Here is a 27,300-nt window from a genome sequence, read left to right on the forward strand (position 1 = left end):
GAGGCTGAGATACAAACTCACCATAAATACCACCCCAAGTGTGGCAACGCACAGTTGGGAGAGAAGTCACCAACCTGGAGCTTCTTCCTGAGGAGTGAAGGATTCATACTCCACATCGATCACCCCAGCTTTTAAGGTCTGCACCTAACAGATGAGTTCCCAAAACATCTGACTTTGAAAACCAACAGGGCTTATATCCCCAAGACCCAAAGGGCTGTAGCAAACTGAGAAAGAGCTCTTAAAGTGCTCACATGTGGACTCACTCACCCCAGGGCCCAGCAGAGAAGCAGCTGTTTGAAAAGCACCCAGCCTTTATGTGAAAGAGATTAATTTGCTAACCTTAAAGCACCAGTCTCCTAGGGACAGAGGCTGTTTAGGGCCATTTTCACACTCTCCTTCTTCCTTGCTAAAGGTGACAGGCACCATCTTTTTTTTTTTTTCTTTTCTCAGTGGGCGCCATCTTTGCACTTTCCCTCTGCCTGCTCCATAATACCAGTGTCTCCCAGACGGGAGCTTTTACATGTGTCTGGTACCACAGTTTTTACATCTGGTGCCTTGCTTTTTACATCTGGTGCCTTGCTTTTTGCAGCTGCTTCCAGTGGACACCTCTACATCACCTGGCTCTGAGGGTCAGTGGGGCTTACACTTGCAGGTCCCAAAAGACTATAATCAATAGAGAAAGAGTTCTTAAACAGCTACCACTCTCAGGGCACAAGAAGAGACAATAGACCCAGAAGCTCAATCTTTCTGTGAAACAGGCCTGTTAGCTTATCATCATGGCTGCAGCCTGAGGGGAGACTTCTAATTAAACACATCTGAAGATTGACTATAAACCTTCCCAGAGACCTCAGAGGGCTGGCACTGTCTTTGTGCTCTCTCTCTGTCACACCCCAGAGCACCAGTATCTTTCAGAAGGGAACTTTTATCTGTGTCTGGTACCCCAGATTTTACATCTGGTGCCTCAGTTTTTGAAGTTGCTGCCCAGCAAATGCCTCTTGATCATCTGGCTCTGGGAGTCATGGGGCTTGCGTTCCTGAGTCCCACGTGACTGTAACAATTGAAGAAAGGGTTATTGGCAGACTACCACCCCCAGGGCACTGCACAGACAGCAGACTGGAACACATCCCCAGCTTTTCAGTGAAAAAGGCCTACTTGCTAGCCCTGGGGCCTCAGCCTGAGTCAAGAGCTTCAGATTTGGCTCACACCTAGATACAATGGAGGTACTCTCAAGGAATGCAGGCTAGGTGACATCATCTTTGTGCTCTCCCTCTGACTCACTCCAGCTCATTTGTGTCTCCCAGTGAGGAGCTTATAGATTAATCTGGAGCCCCAAGTTTGCCCAGGGAACACTACCAGATTGCCTAGCTCTGGTGGCTAGCAGGGATTACACTTGTGGATCCACAGGACTGTTATATATGAATACTTTAAAAGCTGCTTCCTGAGGATCTGAGTTCCAATCAGCCTGAATATAAGTGCTGACTGAGATCCTCCCCTCTTTAGGCCACTGACAAGTCTTGGCACACCCTAAATTACTGGGAGCTATTAAAAATATAATAGACTGCTTGGACAATCACAAAGGTTTGAGAGACAACCAAAAGCTAGGGTGAGTTGAGCAACAAGGTTCATCTCCTACATGAGGTCACCACTTCAAGACTGGAAAAGGTGGTTGTTCTATCTAATTCATAGAAGTCAACACAGAGGGTGAAGGAAAATAAACAGAGGAATATGTTTTAAGCAAAAGAACAAAATAAAATCTCAGTAAAATACCTTAATGAAATGGAGATAAGCAATTTACTTGATAGAGTTCAAAGTAATTGTCATAAAAATACTCACCAAATTTGGGAGAAGAACGGATGACCACAGGATGAGAATTTCAACACAGAGATAGAAAATGTAAGAAAGTACCAAACAGAAGTCACAGAGCTGAAGAATACAATAACTGAACTGAAAAATACACTGGAGGGATTCAACATCACACTATAATAGATGAAGCAAAGAACAGTTTACCTGAAGACAAGGCAGTAGAACTCACCCAATCAGAGCAGCAAAAAGAAAAAGGATGGGAAAAATGTGAAGATAGCTTAAGAGATTTATGAGACAACACCAAGCAGACTAACATTTGCATTATAGGAAGTCCCAGAAGAAGAGAGAGAGAAAAGGCCATACAACATATTTGAAGAAATAATGGCTGAAAACTTCCCTAACCTGGGAAGGAGATGGACATCCAAATCCAAGAAACCTGGAGAGTTCCTTGTATGAGGAACCCAAAGAGACCTACACCAAGACACATAACTGTATACAGTCGTCCCTTCATATTTGAGGGTTCTATATTCATGGATTCAATGAATAAAATAATCAAACTTCATTATATAATCAAAGGGCATTATATAAGCAGCAGCATAAACATTTTTTCTCAAGTGCACATGGAACATTCTCCAGAATAGATCATATGTTAGGCCACAGAATAAGTCTTAATACATTTAAGAAGATCAAAATCATATCAAGCTTACCCTTAGCACAGGGAGATCAGCTCGGTGCTTTGTGACCACCTAGAGTGGTGAGATAGAGAGGGTGGGAGGGATACACAAGAGGGAGGGTATATGGGGATATATGTACATATATATGTGTGTGTGTGTGTGTGTGTGTGTGTGTATGTATAGCTGATTCACTGTTATGCAGCAGAAATGAACACAACATTGTAAAGCAATTATACTCCAAAAAAGATGTTAAAAAAATAAACACAGCATTTTAAAACTTACAAAAATAATCATATCAAGCATCATTTCAACAACAATCAAATGAATCTAGAAATTAATTAAAAGAAGAAAACTGCAAAATACACAAATATATGAATATTAAACATGCTGCTAAACAACAAATGGATCAACAAAGAAGTCAAAAGAGAAATTATAAAATACTGTTCAGCAAATGAAAATGGAAATACAACATACCAGAATTCGTGGGATGCAGCAAAAGCAGTTCTAAGAGGGAAGTTCATAGCAATAAATGCTTACCTCAAGAAACAAACAAACAAAAAATCTTAAATAAGTAACCTAACTATACTTCAAGGAATTAGAGAAAGAAAAACAAATGAAGCCCAAAGTTAGTAGAAAGAAGGAAATATCAAAGATCAGAGTGGAAATAAATGAAATAAAGACTAAAAAGACAATAGAAAAGATTAGTGAAACTAAGTGTTGGTTCTCTGAAAAGGTAAACAAAATTGACAAACCTTTAGCTATACTCACCAAGAAAAGGAGAGGGCTCACAAAAATAACATAACAAATGAAAGAAGAAACATTAGAAATGATACCACAGATAAAAGGATCTTAAGAGGCTACTATGAAAATCATATGCCAACAAACTGGATAACCTAGAAGAAATGGGTAAATTCCTAGAAATAGACAACATTCTAAGACTGAATCCTGAAGAAAGAAAATCTGAACAGACTGATTACTAGTAAGGAGGTTGAATCAGTAGTCAAAAACTTCCCAAGAAACAGAAGTCCAGAATTGGATGTCTTCACTGATGGATTCTACCCAACATGAAAGGATTAATACCAATTATTCTCAAACTCTTCCAAAAACCTGTAGAGGAGGGAACACTTCCAGCTTCATTTTACAAGGCTAGTGTTACCATGAAACCAAAACCAGACTAGGACACCACAAGAAAATAAAATTACAGGCCAATATCCCAAATGAAAATAGATGCAAAAATCCTCAACAAAACATTATCAAACAAAATTCAACAATTTATGAAAAGGATTGTACCCCATAATCAAGTGGTATTTATTCCAGGCATGCAAGAATGGCTAAACAACTGCAAATCAATGGGATACATCACATTAAAAAGTAAAGGCATATATGTGGAACCTAGAAAAATGGCACAGATGAACTGGTTTGCAGAGCAAAAATAGAGACACAGATGTAGAAAACAAACGTATGGACACTAAGGGGGGAAGTGGTGGTGGGTGGGGGGATGAATTGGGAGATTGGGATTGACATGTATACACTAATATATATAAAATAGATAACTAATAAGAACCTTCTGTATAAAAAATATAAATAAAATTCAAAAAAATAAAGGCTAAAAATGATATGATCATCTCAATAGATGCAGGAAAAGCATTTGATAAAATTCAACTTCCAAGTATGATAGAAATTCTCAACACAGTGGTTATACAGGGAACATCCCTCAACATAATAAAGGCCATATATGACAGGCCCACAGCTAACATCATACTCAATGGTGAAGAGCTAAAAGCTTTTCTTCTAAGATTAAGAACAAGACAAGAATGTCTACTTTCACCATTTTTAATTCAACAGAGTATTGGAAGTCCTAACCAGAGCAATTAGGTAAGAAAAATAAATAAAATCATCCAAAGTGAATAGGAATAATTAAAACTGTTACTATTTGCAGATGACATGATATTATGTATAGAAAACCATAAAGACTCCACAAAAAAACTGTTAAGACTAATAAATGAATTTAGTAAAGTTGCAGGATATGAAATCAATATACCAAAGTCTGTCACATTTCTATACACTAATAACAAACTATCATTAAGAGAAATTAAGAATAAAACTCCATTTACAACAGCATCAAGAGAATAAAATTCCTAGGAATAAATTTAACCAAAGAAGTGAAAGACCTATACACTGGACACTATAAGACATCATGAAAGAAATGGAAGAAGACAAAAATAAATGGAAAGGTATCCTATGCTCATGGATTGGAAGGAACAATACTGTTAAAATGTCTATACTACCCAAAGCAATCTACAGATTCAATACAATCCCTATCAAAATGGCAATGGCATTTTTTCACATAAATAGAATAAACAATCCTAAAATTTGTATGGGACAATAAAAGACATAGATAGCCAAAACATTTTTAGAAAGAAGAACAAATATGGAGGCATCATACTCCCTGATTTCAAACTGTATTACAAAGCTACAGTAATCAAAACAGTATGGTACTGGCATAAAAACAGACACATAGATCAATGGAACAGAATATAGAGCCCAGAAATACACCCACACATATATGGTCAATTAATTTATGACACAGGAGTCAAAAATATACAATGAGGAAAGGCCAGTATCTTCAATAAATGTTATTGGGAAAACTAGACAGCCACATGCAAAAGAATGAAACTGGATGAATATCCTATACCATATACAAAAATTAACTCAAAATGGATTAAAAAGTAGAATGAAACACCTGAACCTATAAAACTCCTAGAACAAAACATAGGCAGTAAACTCCTTGATATCAGTTAGTTTGGAGATGATTTTTAAAATCTGACTCCAAACCAAAAGCAACAAAAACAAAAATAAACAAATGGGATTACATCAAACAAAAAAGCTTTTGCACAGTAAAGGAAACCATCAACAATGAAAAGGCAACTGACTGAATAAGAGAAAATATTTGCAAATCATATATATGATAGGTGGTAAATATCCAAAATATATAAAGAACACATATAACTCAATAGCAAACCAAACCAAAAAAAAAAAAAAAACTTGATTTAGAAATGGGCAGATCTGAACAAACATATTTCCAAAGAAGACATACAGATGGCCAACAGGTACATGAAATGATAATCAACAGATTGCTAACAGGTACATGAAATAATCATCAGAGAAATGCAAATCAAACCACAATGAGATCACCTCACACCTGTTAGAATGGCTATTATCAAAAAGACAACAAATAACAAGTGTCGGTGAGGATGTGGAAAAAAGGGAAACCTTGTGCACTGTTGGTAGGAATATAAATTAGTGTAGCCACTATATGGAAAACAGTATGGAGTTTTCTCAAAATTAAAAATAGAACTACCATATGATTCAGTAATTCTGCTCTGAGTATTTATCCAAAGAAAATGAACACACTAGCTCAAAAAGGTATCTGCACCCCCATATTCATTGGAGCATTACTTACAATAGCCAAGATATGGAAACAACCTAAGTGTCCATCAATGGGTGAATGGATAAAGAAAAGGTGGTGTGTGTGTGTGGGTGTGTGTGTGTGTGTGTGTGTGTAATGAAATATCATTCACCCATTAAAAGGAATGAAATCTCACTATTTGAAACAACATGGATGGATGTTGAGGGCATTATGCTAAGTGAAATAAGTCATACAAAGACAAATACTGTATGACCTCAATTATATGTGGAGTCTAAAACAAACAAATAAGTAAACATAAAACAAACTCATAGATAAAAATAGATTGGTGGTTGCCAGAGGTGGGGTTTGTGGTGGGTGGGCAAAATGAGAGGTCAATAGGTACAAACTTCCAGTTATAAAGTAAATAAGTCATGGTGATATAATGTACAACATGGTGACTATAGTTAGTACTGTATTGCATTTTGAAAGTTGCTAAGAGAGTAGATCGTAAAAGCCTTCATCACAAGAAAAAATAAATTCATGACTATGTGTGGTGACATGTTAACTAGACTTATTTTGGTGATCATTTTGCAATATATAATATCAAATCATTGTATTATATACCTAAAACTAATATATTATATGTCAATTATACCTCAATTGAAAAAATAAAGCTGATATGAATATTTGTGTACAAGTCTTTATATAGACATAGGCTTTCATATGGAATGGTTGGATCACATGGCAGATGTTCAACTTTTTAAGAAACTATAGATTAATTTTAACTTCCTAGAATTTTATATAAATTGAGTCATAAAGCATGTACTCTTTTGTTTGACCTCTTTAACTTAGTATAATTGCTTTAAATCTCAAAAATCATATGTTGTGGTATGTATCAGTACTTCATCCTTTTCATACCTGATGAATATTTTTTGTATGGATGTACCAGAGTATTCCTTCACCTGTTGATGAACATTTGGACTATTTCCAGTTTTGGGGTATTACAAATAAAGCTGGTATGAACATTCATGTATAAGTCTTTGTATGAACATATGTTTTATTGACTGGTCTAGACTTAATAAAGTGATAGAGAAATTGCTAGTAATACAGACTGAACCTAAAAGGGAGTTATGTCTAAAGCTGTTACCTTGTAAATAGCACAAAACACTGAGAAGCTCGCAAAGTTATTTTTATTTTGATAGTCTTTAACCTACTGTACAATCCTTTTTAGATACAAATATGAGTTGGTCATCTCTACTAGTAGGATATACAGTACCATAGGAATGACTTTGAAAACATCTGGAGGCAAAACAATACAATAGCAAACAGATACAAATGGTAGATAGGAGTTTGCACATGCATGTAAGCCAGATTTTAGAAAAACCTGGAGAGACTGTTTCAGGTTATTTGCTCAATCAGTGCTGAGATCCCTCCCAGGCCTTTTGAAAGAAGAGGTATTCACAACGTGGCACACATTGATTCTTACTATCTGGCGCAAGAGCTGATCATTTTGGGACTCTCCTCAGAGTACTGCGTATGATGATTGAACCATCTTCCTGTTTTAGCCGTTGACAAAGGCTTCAGGATATTTGTTCAGCATTTGTAGAAACTAGACTGCTGAAATATGTCTCTTGCATTTATTTAGCAAAACCTGTCTGATAGGAGAGTAAAAACATTCCCAGGAGAAATCGCTGCAATAGTCAGTACCCATTGTGTAGTGCCAAGGAAAGGGCAGATGCTGTCATTTTTGATAGACCACCTCAGGGAGGCACCTTTTTGCACATCGCTATAATCGTCTTTTTCCATTAAAATCAAACCAGGCCTGAGTACCCACATGCTAGGAATCACTAAAAGGTATTTTATTTGATATATTCTTTCAACATAGCCCAAAGGAATGACAACCAGAATTTATTTGTATAAATGTATATACTGGTAGTTTTAGCAACTGGGATCCTTATAATAATGTTTATCACAGTCTCTGGATCTTTTGCCATCTAGGTTGACATTCTGTAATACCTTTAGTTTCATGAGAATGAAGAGCAGTAAGGCATAAAAAGACCCTGTGTTCGGGTTTAGAGAACACAGGGCCTGCTTGGATGAATCACACCTACTCTAGAATCTGGGAAATATTTATAGAGCATTGATAAGAAAAGGATATTACCCCATAGGCACTCATAAGTAAAAGAAGGACATGAGATTGGCAGGATCAAAATGAACAGTTATCTATCTCATTACATATATAGAATTATGCCTCAAACTTGACTTTTTGAAAGACCAAGCCTTGGAAGGAAAACACAACCATGCTAAATTTGGATGGGACTTGCACGTTCACCAAGCACTTTTGTAGATATTGTCTTATCTGAGCATCCAAAGTATTATTACCATCCGTATTACATATATGAGAAATCAGTTTGTAAAAGGTTAGGTAATGTACCCAAGGCCAGAGAGTCTACTTTTTAATGATAGATCCAAAACAAGGACCCACATCTCTTAGCTATACAAGGCTGTCTTCCATTTTTTAGACAAGTTTGTATCACAAAACACATGTTCAAAGAAACAATGAATAACCTTGTTTCAGATTAGCATGACATATATGAAAGACTGTTGATATCAAAGTTTTTGAGAGTAATTGAATGATCCCAAAGGTCCATGACAAGTCATTTGCTGAGAGAGAAATTTACACTATAAAAAGACCAATATTTGGTAGCACTTATTGTGGTTAAGCCCAGCCTATCACCCAGCATCCATATGTCTATGAGGTTTTCTTAATTTCCACAGTCTCAATGTAGACCCTAACTCCAATTAAAATTGTTTCTTGGTGAAAATGGTCCTCAAAGCAAGCCATCTGCTAGTTATGGTGATTAAATAGAAAGGTTCCCAAAAAGTAATGGTTCTTAGAACATGGAAGTTTTGGATCAATTTAAGAATAGAAAGGAGAAATTTTACACAGCTCAGAGTTATAATGGGAACAATTTCACCATGTACTATACAAGGAAAAAAATATTTTTGAAATTGCTTTATCTAGTGCTCCAACCAGGGCAAAAATTACATGTTATAGAGAAAATGATATGTTATATTATGATTTATGAATTAGGGGATTCCTTTGTCAGAAATGTCAAGATTGTACTCTCTATACCATTCTTCCCTTACTGATGTACTTTGTAAGAAGAAAATAAAATCAACGCCAGCAAAAAAAAATTGCTTATATATTTGATGATAAATTCATAATTAAAACAAAGTTTTTAGTTATAATCAGCAAGATGCATAGTAAAAAACTGCAGTATTGCCTAGAATTATTTAAGTTCTGTAGGTGACACAAGGAATATCAAAGATATGGTTAGACTGAGTTTTCACTGCATGTACTTTCTATAGATATTCTTATAATTATAAAATTCTTATTTGATTTTAATTATCCAATTTTTCTCAGAATATACAATAATCAGAATTAACAAAATTTCTCTATGCAATCTTAGTAATAGTGGATAGTCTATTATATATTTTCTCACAAATCAAAAATTAACTTATACTTTGATTAATGTTAACTTCAAAGGTAAGTCCAAGTAAGCAGTTATTAATATGCTCAAAAAAGGAAAATAAAAGAGGGTTCCTTCCATATGATTCTTTCATATTAGTTCCTAGGAGGGAGGCAGTAAAAATAAGCAGTTCTAAAAACTTAGTAACTTTCTTTATTTTCTCATTTTTGATAATATATTGAATTTTAAAATTTCCCAGAGGCCCTTGTAACTATTTTAAAATGTTCTCATTTGCAGTGATAAGGTGATTGGAAGAAGAGTTATAAATGGGTCACTTCTGAGTTTTCCTTTGGATGTTAAATGGTCCTTTTCTGTCTTCCAATGATAACCAGAGCCATTTGCTCATTTTTTTCTCTGTCATTCTCAGGTAAGCCTCTGAACATCCCTTGCAAAGCATTCTTTGGATTCAGTGGAGAGTCCGGACCAATGATCTACTGGATGAAAGGGGAGAAGTTTATTGAGGAACTGGCAGGTCACATTAGAGAAGGTGAAATAAGGTACAGAACTTGAATTGCTTACTTTTCTTTGCTGTGTTTGCAGTTAAGCAATGGAACATCCTAGAAGAGCTTCTGCCTGGGATTTTAATTGCAACTCCAAATCATTCCATTTTCTAAAAGCTGATCTGGTGGAGAGAATGAGGCTGACAGTCTTAAGAAATGCTAATGTATAAGCTTCCAATATAAGGAAGTTTTCTCAGGTTCTAAGAATATACCATGGGGTATAATGATTCCCTCAAAGCTGCCTAAGCAAATTCCTTTAAGGTTTCAAAGCTTAGGCCACTGTTTCTCTAGTCCCAGCAAAGATCCAAACTTTGTAGGTGACTCTTCAGACCACAGGGCAAATGCTCATTTACTCCCTGGGAACAGACAACTTTCATATGTCATAAGTATAAAGCTGTGGTGGCAGTAGTAAGCCAGTACTCGCCAAAATAACTGTTGACTCTTGTTGAATAGTGTTTCTTTTTCCCAGTACCCACTGCTCATCCTGAAAGTGACTTTCAGGTTAGTACCTCCCTAGACCTCTTTTCACTCTCCTGTTACACAGATACCTCCCTGGTATATAGATATCTATTCTATTGGTTTTCTAATCCTATGTATATGACCACATTGTACAAATAAGAGATAGGTAATTTTTTCTACCTCAGTCTATGGGGTTACCCTTTGATTTCAGAAATGGTGATATATAATGTACTTTTCTCACTCCAATAGGAATTGGGACCCCTCCCCCTCCACCGCTATTAAGAATCATGAAATAGAAATCAAACCAGTATTTCAGTGCAACTAATGTTAAAATGTGTTCTTTTATTTTTCTTATTAAATATAGAGCAGTTTAAAAGAAAAATGTACACATTATATTATTTACTATGATTAGGTATAATTTATAATAACTACCATGACAGTTTTTCTTCATGTGTCCATGTAATAACTCCCCCCTAGGGGTACATATCTTTGAGGGTCTATGAACCCCCTGAGAGTTTATGCAAAATATTCTCTATATGAGCATATTTCTAGGAAGAAAAGTACATGAAAATGTACCTGACACCATTAGTCATCGGGGAAAGATAAATCAAAACCATGTGATAATATTGGGTCGGCCAAAAAGTTCGTTCGGGATTTTCTGTAAGATGGTATGGAAAACCCCAACAAACTTTTTGGCCAATACTTCATACTCACTAGGATGGCTATAATCAAAATGTCAGATTACAACAAGTGCTGACGAGGATGCAGAGAAATTGGAACCCTCATACACTTCTGGTGGGAGTGTAAAATGGTGCAGCCACTTTCTGCAATTCCTCAAATGGTTAAACAAAGAGTTATCAGCAATTCCTTTCCTAGGTATATAACCAAGAGAAATCAAAACATATATCCACACAAAAACTTGTATATAAATGTTCACAGTAGCATTATTCATAATAGACAATAGGTGGAAACAGCCTAAATGACCATTAACTGATGCATGGATAAATAAAATGTGATGTATTCATACAGTGGAATAGTGTTTAGCCATATAAAGGAATAAATGAGATAGTGATACACACTACAACATGGATGAACCTTGAAAACATTCTCAGTGAAAGAAGTCAGTGACAAAAGACCACATATTATATGATTTCATTTATATGAAATGCCTAGAATAGGCCAATCTATAGAGACAAAAGTATACTAGTATTTGCTTAGAGCTGGGAGAATGGAGCGATAAGGGTAAGTACCTAGAGTATATGGGTAAGTTTTATGGAGTGGGTTTTGGTGTGCTGGATACAATATTGTAACCTAAAATGCATTATTTTAAAGTGTACAATTCAGTAACATTTAATACATTCACAATGTTGTGCAACCACCACCACTATCTAGTTCTAGAAATTTTTCATCACCCCAAGAGGAATCTCTATGCCCTTTGAGTCTAAGGCTTCTTTTGGAGGTGATGAAAATGTTACAAAATTGACTGTGCTGATGGTTGCACATACTTGTGAATATACTAAAAAACAGTGAATTGTGCATTTTAAATGGATGAATTGTATGGTATGTAAATGATATCTCAATAAAGCTATTTTTTAAAAAATACTTCTAACTGATTGCCTGACATAAAAAGATACTCAGAAAAAAATAATCAGTATACTACTTACAAATAGTTCTTAACTATTAATTCCCATTTAATCTTTAGGGTTCCTAATAGGTATCACTTTATTAGCCAATTTCAAGTTAAGGTTTATGAAATTAATGCAAATGAATTTATATTAACTTATTTCAGAAGATACATGTTTAGAATTATTCTCAATATATCTGCCTGTAAAAGACTTTAAGGGTCACTTGTCATTTTTCAGAGAAAGAAACTGGTCCCCAAACAGCCAGTGGTAGGTACAGTGGTACAAAGAAGCAAAATTTCCACTACCAAAAAGCTCAGAGCTATGTTTAATGATCAAAGGTAGTAGTTATATGAGCCTAAGATAATTATTTCCCTTTTCCTATACATGACTAATTGGATTTTTAAAAAAATAAACAGGTTTATTGGCACATAATTGACATACAATAAACACACAATTTAGAGAGTATAATCTGTAAGGGCTGATTGATGTATGTATCCACCTATGAAACCATCATCATAATGAAGATAATGAACATATAAATTACCCACAAGTTTCCTGGTGCTCCTTGCTAATGCCCCCCTCCTGCCCTTCTTTCAAAACAACACTTATCTTTCTGTCACTATAAATCAGTTTGCATTTTATAGAGTTTTATATAAATGGAATCATGCAGTACGTGCTCTTTTATTGTCTGGATTATTTCACTAAACACAATTATTTTGAGATTCATCTGTCTTGTTACAAGTATCAGTAGTTCATTCTTTTTTTTTATTGCTCAGTATTATTCCATTATATGGATATAAACAATTTGGTTATCCATTCACTTGTTGATTGACATTTGGGTTGTTTCCAGTTTGAGGGCTATTACAGATAAAGCTGCTATGAACATACATGTATGCATCTTTGCATGCATATATATTTCCTTTATTCCTGGATAAATGTCTAGACATGGAATGGATGAATTTGATAGTAAGTGTACATTTAACTGTTTTAGTTCCTTTTAAAGCTTTTTTAAAAAAATCTTTACTTTTTAGAATAATTTTAGATTTACATAAAAATTGTAAAGATAGTGTCTTATTCTGTTCAGCTGCTATAAATTTCATAGACTGGGTGGGTTAAACAACAAATATTTATTTCTCACAGTTCTAGAGATTGGGAAGTCCAAAATCAAGGCACCAGCAGACTCAATGGCTGATGTGAGCTCACTTCCTGGTTGATAGATGGCCATTTTCTTACTGTACCCCCAGTGTCCTCACATGGCAAAAGAGGCAGTTTTTCTTGTTATTAACATCTTAAGTTACTATGGTACATTTGTTACAATTAAAGAACCAAAATTGATACGTTATCATTAACTAAAGTCAATACTTCATTCAAATGGCCTTAGTTTTTACTTACTGTCTTTTTTTTTTCTCCAGGATTATCTGACTTTTTAAGAATCTTCCAAACTATACTCCAAAGTGGTTATACCATTTTACAAAAGAAAAGTTAGGCCATGCTGCTGCTCCAGCAGCAAATGATTAGAGTGGTGGGAGACAAAGCACACATATGTGAAACAGTTTAATCCAGTCCCAGCCACTGTATTAGGTGCCAAATGAGTCACCCAGATATTAAAGTGCTATAGGAAGTCAAACTTTCAGGATTTGCAAAACATCATTGTTTACTGGATTCTGTTAGATCCTCTTTCTCTACCATCTGCAACCCTTCCAGTAACAAAGGGTGCATACCTATATTTTTGCAGGGGAGGAAAGTAACATAGAATTTGTTTTGAAAATTTCACAAAACCTTACTAGCTAACTAGAGACACTTTCAGAGAAGTGCAAACAAAGAGGCAGGAATTCCTGGCCAAGAGAAACATATAGTTGGCCATTTTGTAATATTAATTGTATGATCTATGATCTATTTGGGAGCTTGTGTGGGTGTGGGAATTCATTCAGGCTATGGCCATTTATGCTAAAACACGAGTTAATTACTAGATTCTGTTTTCTAGCTTCCAAAAGCAATGTCCTTGAAACAAGATTTTTACACAGTATGGTGGATTGGAACAAATCTGGTAGTTTCATCGAAAACAAAGTTGCTAATCATATCATTAGTTCAATCAAGAAAAGATCTACATTCTTTCATAGCCCACATATATTCTCCAAAGGGAACAGTTCTGACAGCAGAATGCTGAAGATGTGAAGTAGAGGATTCCTCTCAAAATCATTTCTGGAAACAAAATTTCCTTCTGAATGCATAGCTCTCCCAAAGGGTATTGTATTTACTTCATATTTTAATTGAATCACAACTCTTGTGTTGTGCACATATGTCAGAAGTGCACTGCCCAGTAGATCTAAGAAGTGGGGATGTAAATTAATTGCTCTTAAGAAGTTAACTTATGGAGAAGCTGCTGCAGAGGCAATGGATCTGGCAAGACGACTGACCATGCTGCCTAGGTTCTCCATTTCCTGGGCAGCAGCTTGATCCTAGAAGTATGTGTTGTACCTTTTTATCTCTTAGTATTGCCCCAGAGGAATAGAAGACTTTGAAGAAAAAATCTACCTAAGGGTAGATTAGTGCAGCCTAATCTATAGTCAGTGCAGCCTCTGTATTCAGCAGTTCCCTTGCATTTTTTTGTTTGTTTGTTTGTTTGTTTTGCGGTACGCGGGCCCCTCACCGCTGTGGCCTCTCCCACCGCGGAGCACAGGCTCCGGGTGCAGGCCCAGCGGCCATGGCTCACGGGCCCAGCCGCTCCGCGGCACGTGGGATCCTCCCGGACTGGGGCACGAACCCGCGTCCCCCGCATCGGCAGGCAGACTCCCAACCACTGCACCACCAGGGAAGCCCCCCCTTGCAGTTTGACTAGCAGATTTGATCGAATCCTGACCAGGGTTTTGGAGTTCTTATTTGTTTGTTCTCTGGGTTACTTTGACCACCATGGTTCCTTGTATCTCCTTACTTGCAACCTGCTGCCAAAGTACTCAAACTCCACTCTGGGCATACAGATTCTCCTTTATCTCCCTTTAGGCAGAAATTTGGCATAGCCCTACCAAAGTCCATGATGTTTTAAGAGACTGAGCCCTAAGGAAATTTGAACCCAAATGTAGCATCCAATCACAACTGCCAGCCTATCCCATACAACTGCATCGCAGCATTTCCACTGACTCCAAAAGATGTCATCTGTGGGGATGTTAAGGGAATTTTTCATGTGCAGTAGCATAAGCTACAGTTGTGCAAATCTGGTTATTTTTATCTACCATTTTAAAGTCCTTGCAACAAGCTGCTCTCTACAAGCTCTACCACGTCTATTCAGAGAAGTCAAATTATTATTGGGAGGAGACACAGTGGAAACTATCCTTAGGAGAGGACTTCCTAATTTCTGTCCCTCTGTTTAAACTTAATGGGAACGGCTTGCAAAGTGGGGTAAGAGAGTTCATGAACAGGAGTAGTCTTTGGGTATGAGCATTCTAGCAAGACCAACCCAGTTCCACGCCTTTACAGACTTTCCTTTTAATTAATCTTAACAGAGGCTTGAGAATTTTTTTAAAAAAATTACAGTGAGGTACATATTCCACAGTGTTAATAAAAAATGCCAGAGAAACTGAACTAATCCTATTAAACAAGAAATAATAGTCCTTAAGCTTCCCTGCAGGGTTGTGAATTGCATCTGATAGTCGATGGAGACTGCATGAATTTCAGTGCAATTGCTTTGCCCCAATGGAGAGTAATTTTCGATTATAAATCTCACTTTACAAATCTCCCTATCAATAGCTAATGTTTTTCCCCCAGCCAATACCATAAAGCAAGTTTACCAAATCTTGTATAATTCTTGACCTGAAAAACATATTCAATTTATCTTAAGGCTTTTCAGACAAGCTTCTTAAAATGCAAATAATTTAATTTACTTTCAATTCCTAAAAGGCTACAAGTTGAATATGGGCTTTGTTCACTTGTAAGTTTTGTTTTTTTCACTCCTGCTTCTACCACTTTCCAGCCTTCTGTTTCCATCCCTTTACCTTAACATACCTTTCTTGAGTAAGTGAAATGCTCTTGACAAAGAAGGGAATGTGATACAGGTATGAAAAGATTTTATTCTTAAAATAGGGTGAGTCTATGTTAAAGATCCAAAATAACCTATTAATATCTCACCAATTTAAACAAATAATATGGAGCTGGGAATATTAATTTTTCCCCAGGAAGGCCAAGGCAAAATGATGAGCTCTGTTTTGGCAGCTTCCCACCATGCTTTTTCAGTGCCTTGAAACACCCAACCTGCTCTGGCTGCCCCAAAATTGAACTAAAAACATAACAAAACAATCCCCTAACACACTCATAATCCCTTGTTTTCTCCCACTCTCAGGTCATCCCACTGGAAGGAGGAATATTGATTGATCACTTTGCCTTGACTTAAATAATTTTCAAAACTCATCATATATATATATGTAAGTGTAGATATTGTAAGTCATAAGGAGTCTTCAATGGAAAAGTAAACTTCATAAGCAGCATAGTTTTACCTAAGGGCAGCCTTAATGACCATTTATCTGAAGGATGATTTTTGGAGGAGTGGTGACTCTACTATCCACAGTTCCACTTCTACAGTGGGTCTTAGCCTTGACGTATGCATAAAATATTTAAAGGCTACCTAAGACATATTTGTTATCTCTCTTCATTTACTGAGCAGATTATAGATGCCTAGTCTCAAATATGGTGTTTTCTATTGTAAGCTGCTCGAGACAAGCAACTATAGTTAGTAAATAATAATTCCTCCATGTTTCTATGCTACACAGTACGTTGCAAAAACATTTTGACATCCTAAATTACATTGGATTTTTATGATAACCATCTGAGATAAATCATATCAGTTTATTTTACAGATTAAAAAATCTGAGGTTTAGTGACTGAGGAAGAGCTGTCCTTGGGCAGTTGATTCATAGTTCCAGTGGAGCTACATTGACTTTATCAGAACACAGCTAGCAAGAATCATCAATTCTCAGAATGATCTGTTGTAGTCCACATTTAGGATATAAAGAGTCAAAACCTGCCCAGGACTGAAAGAGTAAAAAATCAGTTGGGATTGAGAATAAGCAGCCCAGCTATTAATCAGGCTGGGAGGACAGACAGATAAAACCAGCTGCAAAGTTAACAGAAAATACTGTTTCTTCCAAGGTCATGCATCAGTTGTATAATGCCATAATGACCCCCACCTCTTTGGAGTGACTACTGTTTTCTTACCAGTGATGCCCAGACCTGCTTTGCTATTTTCATATTACTGGGAATACCCAATTAGTAAACCACCTCCACCTCATGACAGTACACAATTCCTAGTCAATCCTCCCCCCATACCACCAACTGCCTCAGAAGTTGCAATCAATCCAGAACTTATTTCTGCTTCTTTACACCATCCTCAGAATCTTTAGTGGGAACCCAAATGTTACAAAAGATGCTTTTTTCTTCTCTTCAATCAAGAAACAATCCACAGTTCCTCTGGAGCGTTCCTTCCACAGTGTATTCAGTCAACAAATCTGATTGTGTCAGCCTACGGGCTTGATCCTGGTCTTTGACTAATAAGGCTTTAACAGGAATTTTTTTAAAAAGCAAATGACACTAAAATAAAGATTTTGTTTCCTTAAGAGGGTTTTTAAAAACTATCTCCTATTATTGATGTTCTCAATCATTATTCCTGGATAATGATTACTCATACTCAGAATAAAGACCCAGAGACTTGCAAGATACCTAGTCGTCAAAGGAGGATTCAGTTTGGTTTCAGGGACTATTTACAGTTAATGGAAACTGGAACAGCACATACAACTCAACATCAAAAAAACAAAGAACCCAATTAAAAATGAGCAGAAGACCTGAATAAACATTTTTCCAAAGAGGAAATGCAGAAGGCCAACAGGCACATGAAAAGATGCTAAACATCGCTAATCATCAGGGAAATGCAAATCAAAACCAAAATGAGAGATCACCTCACACCTGTCAGAATGGTTCTCATCAAAAAGAACACAAATAACAAATGTTGGAGAGGATGTGGAGGAAAGGGTACCCTAGTACACTGTTGGTGGGATTGTAAATGGGTGCAGCCACTGTAGAAAACAGTATGGAAGTTCCTCAAAAAACTAAAAATAGAACTACCATATGTTCCAAGAATTACAAGCTTTCATTTTATTTTATTTTATTTTATTTATTTTTTATTTTGGGGGGAATCCAATCTCTTTGCTCTATTTCATTTTTGATTTTTAAAAAATTCCATCTTTATTGAAGTATGATTGACAAATAAAAATTGTATATATTTAATGTATACAATGTGATGTTTTGGTATATGTATACATTGTGAAATGATTACCACAATAAACTAATTAACATATCCATCACCACACAGTTATCATTTTTGTGTGTGTATGGTGAAAACACTTGAGATTTACTCTCCTCTCAAATTTCAAGGATACAGTACAGTATTGTTAACTATAGTCACCATGCTGTACATTAGGTTTCCAGAACTTATTATCTTACAACTGAAAGTTTGTACTCTTTGACCAGCAATTCCCCATTTCATCTACCAACCAGCATCTCCCTATTTCTTCCACCCTCCAGCTCCTGGTAACCACCATTCTGTCACTATTAGTTTGGCTTGTCTAGAGTTCATATATAAGTAATATTATACAGTATTTTTCAGTATTTTTCATTCTCTGTCTGACTTATTTGACTTAATATTCTCCAGGTTCCCCTACGTTGTCATAAATTGCAAGATTTTCTTTTCTTTTCTTTTTTGAGACTGAATAATATTTCATTGTACACATAAACCATATATTCTTTTTCCATTCATCTACTGATGGACACAAGTTGTTTCCACATCTTGCCTATTATGAATAATGCTAAATTGAGCGTGAGAGTACAAATATCTTTTTGAGATCTTGATTTCATTTCCTTTGATATATACCCAGAAGCGGGATTGCTGGATCATATGGTAGTTCCATTTTTAGTTTTTGGAGGAATCTCTGTACTCTTTTCCACAATGGCTGCACCAAATTGCATTCCCACGATTAGTATACAGTGTTCCCTTTTCTCCACATTCTTGCCAACGGATATTAACCCGTTATCAGATATATGGTTTGCAAATATTTTCTCCCATTCTGCAGGTTACATTTTCACTCTCATTTTATTTTATTGAGGTATAATTGACATATACCATTATATTAGTTAAGCTCACATAGTTAACATAGTTAACTCTTTTATTAATGTGGTGAGAATGCTTAAGATCTAATCTCAGCAACGTTCACGTATAAAATACATGTTACTAACTATAGTCACCATGCTGTATATTAGATCTTCAGAACTTCTTATAACTGCTTTTATTGCTATTATTATTTTAAACAAACTGTTACCAGTTAGATCAATTATGAATAGGAAAAATAAAATATTTTTTCTTTATTTATTCCTTCTCTAACACTCTTCCTTTCATTATGTAGATCCAAATTTCTGACCTATATCATTTTCATTTTCTCTTAAGAGGTTCTTTTAACATTTCTTGCAAGACAGGTATACTGACAACAAATTCCCTCAGTTTTTATTTGTCTGAAAAAGTCTTTATTTTTCCTTCACATTTGAAGGATAAATGGATACAGTATTCTAGGTTGGTAGTAATTTTCTTTCAACACTTTCAATATTTCACCCCACTCTCTTCTTGCTTACATAGTTTCTAAAGAGAAGTCTGATGTATTTCTTATTCTTATTCCTCTATAGCTAAGCTTTTTCCTCTGAATTCTTTTAAGATTTTCTCTCATTTTTTCACTTTATACAGTTAGAATATGATGCATCAAGGTATAACTTTTCTAATTTTCACTCTGCTTGGTATTCTCTGAACTTCTGCATCTGTGGTCTGGTATCTTTGGAAAATTCTCAGTTATTACTACTTCAAATATTTCTATTGTTCCTTTCTCTTTTGGTATTTAGATTACATGTATGTTATGTCTTTTGTAGTTATACCTCAGGTGTTCAATGTTTTGTCCCTTTTTTTGCCATGCTCTTTTCTCTTTGTGTTTCAATTTAGGAAATTTCTGTTGATTGTCTTCAGGATCACTGATTCTTTGGCCACGTCCAGTCTGTTAATGGCCCATGAAAGCCACTCTTTATTTCTATTACAGTGTTTTTATTTCTAGCATTTCCTTCTGAGCCTTTCTTAGAATTTCCATCTCTCTGGTTATGCTACCAAGCTATTGATTTATGTTGTTCACTTTTTCCATTTGAGCCTTTAACATATTAATAATGGTTATTTTATATTCCCATTCTGATAATTCTCTGCCATACCTGAATATGGTTCTGACACTTGCATTGTCTTTTCAGACTTTCTTTTTAACATGCCTTATCATTTTTTGATTGAAAGCCAGATGTGATGTATCAGATAAAAGGAACTGAAGTAAATAGGTCTTTATTGTGAGATTTTATGTTTATGTGGCTAGGAGTTAGGCTGTGTTTACTGTTTTCTGTAGTCGTAGGTGTAAGAGGCTAAAATTTCCTATAATGTACTTGTTTATGTCTCCACTGTTTCTTTCAGTTTTCCTAGAGACTGCTTCTTAAATAAGGTCTGAGCTTTGCAGGTTTTTCAGCTGAAAACCTTTGTAATCATACAGGAGCTTGATTGGTGTGTGGTGGTAAGTATTCTATAATCCTATGGTAAAGTCTTAGTCTTTCAATGAACCTGTACCTTCAGGCTGTGACCTTTACAAGTATTCCTCAGCTTTCCTCCTTTTCTTAGATGAGACAGGAAGGCTTGAGGAGGCTGGAGTTGGATATTTCTCTTCCCCCAGTTTCGGTAAAACCCAAGTAATTTAGGTTCTGCTAAAGAGTTTCACTTGAGGGCGTGCCTTTGTTAAGAAGAAAGAGTGCTCTGGGCTCATTTCAAGATAGTTGCTTTTCCCCTTCCTGTGCCAAAAGCATAAAGGATTCTCTGATCTTCACCCTGAAACTCTGGACAGGCTCTTGGAAGCAAAACTCATGAAAGTACAGGGCACCCCTAAGATTAGATCCCATGGAGTTTTGTTTTTTTTTTTTAACTCTCAATCTAGTCCATATTGGGCCTACAGTGACTCATCAATTACATTTTAAGTGTTTTTATTCATGCTGATTCCTGCTCCTGGGTTTCTGCTCCCAGTACACTGTGATTCTCAATAATTGTCTAGCTATCTCAAATTTAGGGGGCAGGAGTTTGCCCTGTGACCTCAATTCTCTGATGGATCTACGAAAAGTTGTTGACTTTTATTTTGTTTGCTTTTTCTCTTGTAAGGATGAGAGTGACAACTTCTAAACATTTTCTAGTATTACTTTTTAATAATAGGTCTTAACAATAAAACTTTTGAAACTAGTGATTTCTGTCACCTGAATTTAGTATTTTTTATTTTGCCAGTGTTCACTGTTGCCTATAACTTGCCTTCAATATTAATCCTTGGAATGAGATACTTCTGAAGTTATTTGAAGTATATCCCAAGACCCCCTTATTTGTATCCTCCATTCCAAAACCAGTCCCTTCAGTGTCTCTCTTTCAAACATTTTGCAAAAACCTGTTCCTATCTTCCCTCCTAGAAAACACTTCCTTCTTCCTTTTGTTTAGGCAGAGTCTTCTCAAGCCTTCTCCAGCTAATTTAGTAAATAATAATCTCTCCCTTTTTGGAAATTCCATTGTAAGAATGACTGTACCATCCTGTTTTACTTCATTCCGCCTATAATTTTTTCAGCTGTGTAGATTTTGTCTCCTTGTTTAAATTTTAATGCTTACTGGGAGCAGGCACCTGGTCTTTTAGTGCTTATACTGCTCTTACACCAAATACCTATCCCAGAGCTAGGCACTCAGGGGAATGACAAAGAATAATTGATAGATTGTTACATATCAATATTTGCTAGGAAATTGTGACTGCTCTGCAGAATGATTTATAGACATAAACACCAATTTTCTCTTTAATTACAAAAAAGCAGGTCTACTCTAGATTTTCAAGAGCTGATAATTAAGACACCTCATATATATTAATAGATGAAGGATCATTTTTCAAATCCTCTCTCTAGATTCTTTCTGCAGCCTGTGAAGAGCTGTTTTTGGAAACTGCATTAGAAATGAAGAGGGAAAGGCTTTGTCTGGAGGGACAGGATCAGCTTTCTGCCTTATGCCTGGCAAAGGCTGTGGCTGCCCTACATGTGAAGCTTTAAATCAAACTTAATTTGTGGTGCTTAAGCAGCTTCTGGCCTAAAGGGGGTTATCCCATAGCAGGTCACACAGAACTAAAAGAATTGAGTATAGTGTGATATACACATAGCAGGGGGAAAATAGAGTAAAATTCAATATAAACCATTAGGACAGTAAATTCCCATTTTTCCTTGTTTAGGTATGTGTTGGGAGAGGAGAAAGAGAGGAAAACTGCAAGTTTAGCCAGGAAGAAAAAAATGAATAGACTACCAGTGAAATATGGTTAAGAAAATTCTTATACTAAAGAGACTTACTCAAGTTACCAACGCCAGTATTGTCAACTCTCTGATATGTATATTATTGGAAGGTAACAGAAATAGGGTTAATTTTAAAAGCATCTCTATTTGGAATATAATCTGGGTTTAGGATTTCAGTATGGGAGATTCTCAGATTCTAAGAACTCCCTCTCACCAACCCAACTTTAAGTCTTTCCTTCTCTTAAAGGGGAGCCAGAAGAGATTAATCCAAACCAAATTGAAATATCAATAAGTATAAATACAAATATGTTTCGAGGAGCCAAAATTTATAAAGTTCACCTTTGGATAATGAAATGTTGGTGTTTAATAACATTCATTTGCATTTGCATATGCCATTTAATCTTGAAATCATTTTACCCATTTTACCCCCACAACAAAGTTAAGTATGGCAGGTATTTTTCCCAACTTAAAGATGAGTTATATTAAGGTGCCATTGAGTTAATTACTTTGTAAGAATACAGCTTGAGCTTGTAAGTGGGAGGCCCATATTTATAACCCAGTTTTCTCTGAGTACAGTTGTCTTTTCCAACTTTATGCTAAATGCCAGTAAATCTGAATGTTCTTCTCTGCCTTCCTAACCAGGTATCAAAAAGGAGATGAGAATTACTTTAAATGCCCCAAATGTTCCATCTTGCAAATTCATGTATTTAACAACCTCACCCCAGAACTTAACAGCAGGCTTTCCGCTATTTAGACTCACAATTTTCTCTTTCTTTGGTCAAAACCAGGAGTTAGAAAGTAATAGTAGGCAGTGTACCTACTTTCACCTCACCCAGGAGGCAGCTGGCCATTGACAAGAATATAACTCTCCAGAGAAACAAGAGGCACGCTCCTCAGGAAAGGTTCCTGGCAACTCAGCTCCTCTGTGAAGAACAACTGTTACTGGCCATTCAAGAACCTTTGCAACTTCACTTGAGAAAGCAAAAGGCAGCACTATGAGAAAATGTCACATAGGGCAGTTCCTCCTAGGGGCATGGGAGGGTGTGGAGGGAAGGAGAAAGACAAATGGCGAGCAATGTCGGGAGAAAGCAGGGCCATGGTAGGTCATTGGAGGATTAGGGGTATATACCTGCATTGGACAGAAGGCAGGAGAAAGTAGAGAACAGGCTTCTCACTGATATTTGGGGATAAAAGGCCACTAAACACCCTTAGTTTAATTCTCATAAGGCAGTCATTTTCAAGGTCCATTTCTTTACCATCTTGCCCCCTGTTGTCAAAACTCTAGCCTCTGACATAAACTCTACATTTCTACAGACATTTTTCCCTTCATGCCGTGTTGCAAAAATCCAATTTGTTTTCATAAGCTCAGCTTAGAATATGGAGTCCAACGTCTCCTCCTCTTTGCCACACAAATCATATTGGCTTCATTTATCAAAGCCTAGTGGCATGATAATATTTCTTTTTGCTGAGTGAATTCCTCACTTTTTTCATTTTCCATCTGATCTTTGCATTAAGAGTCACTTTTTGTGTTTTCTTTTCCAAGTTTCTGCACATACACCCCGTCAGGACTCTCCAGCCCACTGGAGACCTTAGTAAGCTACGTAACCATCTTTAGTCCTTGCATGGCTGGGCTCTCCCCAAATCAAACCAATTCAGCCAAGAATACTTTCCTTTATTTCAGGCTCCTCAAAGAGCATCTTGGAGAAAAAGAAGTTGAGTTGGCACTCATCTTTGATTCAGTGGTGGAGGCTGACCTGGCAAATTATACCTGCCATGTGGAAAACCGAAATGGACGAAAACATGCAAGTGTTCTGCTGCGTAAAAAGGGTATTTTTTTAAATAACTGTTACTATAGTTTGTTTACCTATCAAGTAACTATTGAAGTTAGGTATGTTTCCTGGCCTGATTTTATCATTTAGTATAAATGTCTATTAAACATTTTGTCTTTTTAAGGAAATATCTCTCTCTTGCTGTGGATATTAGCATAAAATTCCTATGATCTTCCATACCATTAGGAAGTGGATAAATTAAATGAAATGTTGTTATTTGTTAAATCCAGTGAGGTGAAATATACCTTGGTTATAAGTGTTACATAAAATTTGATAGGCATTGATATTAAACATTTTCTCTATATTTCACTTCATCCTATATTGCTTAAATTAAATAATAAGGGTTTTACTATTGGATGAGAAACAAAATCACTTCTTTATTCCCTGACTAAAATATAAATAAAAATAATAGATAGTATCATATAATTTTTACAATTATTATAATAAAGATCATGAACAATATTTCATGATATGACCTGGTGTTGAAGGCCTTCAGCAGGTGCATATATTTTTAAATACTTTGGCATTTATGTAGATCCCTCTCTAGAGTTGATTCCATATGGGGTGGAAATTGTATATAATGAGCAAAGAAAAGAAACTATAAATTTACAAATAAAAGAGATAAAAACAGACATAGGAACAACAATCCCAGCTGCTGGAGCAACTTCTGAGATTGGCTCTTACCATGAAATAACTCCTGATTACTGCAAAAGGCTAAATACTTTCTGTATGTGTGCATCTGGCAAAGGTTTTGTAAATGTAACACAACAAATGTTCTCAATCAGTGTTCTTTTTGTCTAGGCTATAGAGCTAGAACAGATTCAATCAGCAAGGTCACTAGTTGTACCTTGTAGCCAAGATGGAATTTCTATTTTCCAACCAGCCCTAATATATAACCTTGACCAGCAGTTCTAGGAGAAGCAGGGAAATGTCATTATTCTGAGAATAATGCTTTTATCTCTCTAGCACCATTTCTTACTCTGTTGGACTTGATTTCATCTTAAAATAATGGAGTATTTAAGTATAGAGGAGTCTAATATAGAAAGTGAAACTAGGAGACCCTGCTTCAGGAGATCCTGGTTCAGCCACTGCCTTGGCTACCTACTTCAGTAGGACTAACTTGTCTGATTAGACATCCTAAACTTTAGTTTCCTCATCTATAAAATAGGGGTAAAAATACCTACCTTGTAGAGTCACTTTAAGGTTCAAATAATAATGATATGGTGTGAAATATACCATGCTCAAACAAGATTTGTTATTAAATGGAATTTGGATAACTTGTATCCACTAAGCAACCACTTGTCCACCTACTTGAAGGGCAGACATTGATTATGTCCAGATACCTTCTTGCAAGGATTGCTTTGTTCCTGTCCATCTCAGTCTTATTTTAGGCTTAGAGATCCTCCAAGCCAGACTCTGCTGCACCTCTGTATCCTCAGCAACTTGGGCAGTGTCTGGCCACTAATAGGCACTTAGAACTCATTCTGGTTAATAAATGAATAATGTTCTCTTTTATTATTGAGGATCATGTATAGCAAGCATCGTGTTAGGTACTAGGGAATAGTCATCCCCAAGTCTGTGGGGGGCTTATAGTCTTCAGGGCAGTGAGGGTGCAAACAAAGACAAAGCTCAAACATGAAACAAAAAATTGCACAAAATGTGTATGGTGTTACAATTAAAAGCCTGCTCTGAGGAAAAATAATGGGGGTCTTACCATATAGTCAGTCAGTAGAGACAGAAATAGCCTTGAGTTTTAAAATAAATCCATTTCCCTTTAATAAGTAAAGCAACCACTAGCAGCCCTTCAAATTTCTAATAATCTGACACTAGAAACCAAGGTACGCTGCAAAATTGCTGCCTCCCATGGCTTCTGCAAGGAAATGTGTCTAAATCATGAATAACTGCGAATATTAATTTTCATCTTCCTAATCGTTAAATATTAGAGTTCCCCAGGGTTCAGGTCCCCTTTTCTCACTCACTCCCTAGATGATTTCAATTCCATCTCCACCTCAGTTTTGCTTACGATTTATATGCTGACATCTCCCAAATTTATATCTCTAGCTTGGACTTCTCGCCTAAACTCCAGAGTTGTATTCCTAACTGCCTATTCAGCAACTATTCAAAAACTCCACTAGTAGACATATCTAGCAGGCATATCAAGCTTCACTTGTCCCACACAGGATTCCTGATTTCTCCTCCCTATAAACTTGATCCTCCAGTTGCCTTCTTCATCTCCATCACCATCCTTCCAGTTGCTCAGGCCCAAAATCCTTGGAGTCATCATTGACTTCTTCTTTTCTCTGCTCATACGCTATATCTAGTCTACCAGCAAATTCCATGGCTCTACTTTTAAAACATATGTACTCTGAGCACTTTCCCCATCTTCACTGTTATCATCTGAGTCTAAGCCACCAGCATCAATTGCCTGGATCACTGCAATAGCCCCGTGAACGGTCTCCCTGCTTCCCCCTTGTCCCCTCACAGTCTATTCTCATCACAGCATCTGGAGTGATCGTTTTAATATCTAGGTCAGATCATACTATTTCCCTAATTAGAACCATCCAATTACAGGACCCTCACTGTTACACTTAGAATGAAACCCCAAATCTTTGCCATGGCCTTCAAGACATTTCTGATCTCATTTTCTACCACAATCTGCCTCAAACCTTGCACACACTAGCCTCCTTTCTATTTCTCACGCTCACCGAGCACAGTCCTGGCTCATGATCTTTGCACTTGCTATTTCCTCTGCCTGAAACACTGCTGTTTCCCCCAGCTGTTCCCATGACTCATTCCCTCTTTTCATACAGGTGCCTGCTTAAATATTACCTACTCAATAGGCCTTTCCCTGGCCACTTTTTATAAAATAGTACTACCCAATCATTTTCTTTTAAAAAAATTTTTAGCTTTATTGAGGTAAAACTGACAAATAAAATTGTATGATATATAGATATATTAAGTGTACAACGTGATGATTTGATATATGTGTACATTGTGAAATGACTCCCCACATTGAGTTAATTAACACATCAATCACCTCACACATCTACATTTTATTTCTGTG

At 36.3% G+C, this 27,300-nt stretch overlaps 1 protein-coding gene across 1 annotated transcript in view; it reads left to right on the plus strand.

Annotated features, from left to right (window-relative positions):
- The window catches only part of IL1RAPL2 (interleukin 1 receptor accessory protein like 2), a gene marked incomplete at its 3' end in the record, with an annotated part of 1,138,357 nt that overhangs the window by 1,087,195 nt on the left and 23,862 nt on the right, over positions 1-27,300 (plus strand). The window contains exons 7-8 of the mRNA XM_079911241.1: positions 9,787-9,916; positions 24,089-24,234. Coding sequence (XP_079767367.1) covers positions 9,787-9,916; positions 24,089-24,234 — 276 coding nt within the window. The remainder of the gene's footprint in view (positions 1-9,786; positions 9,917-24,088; positions 24,235-27,300) is intronic.

Source organism: Stenella coeruleoalba (assembly GCF_951394435.1).
Source record: "Stenella coeruleoalba genome assembly, chromosome: X".
Lineage (NCBI taxonomy): Eukaryota > Metazoa > Chordata > Mammalia > Artiodactyla > Delphinidae > Stenella > Stenella coeruleoalba.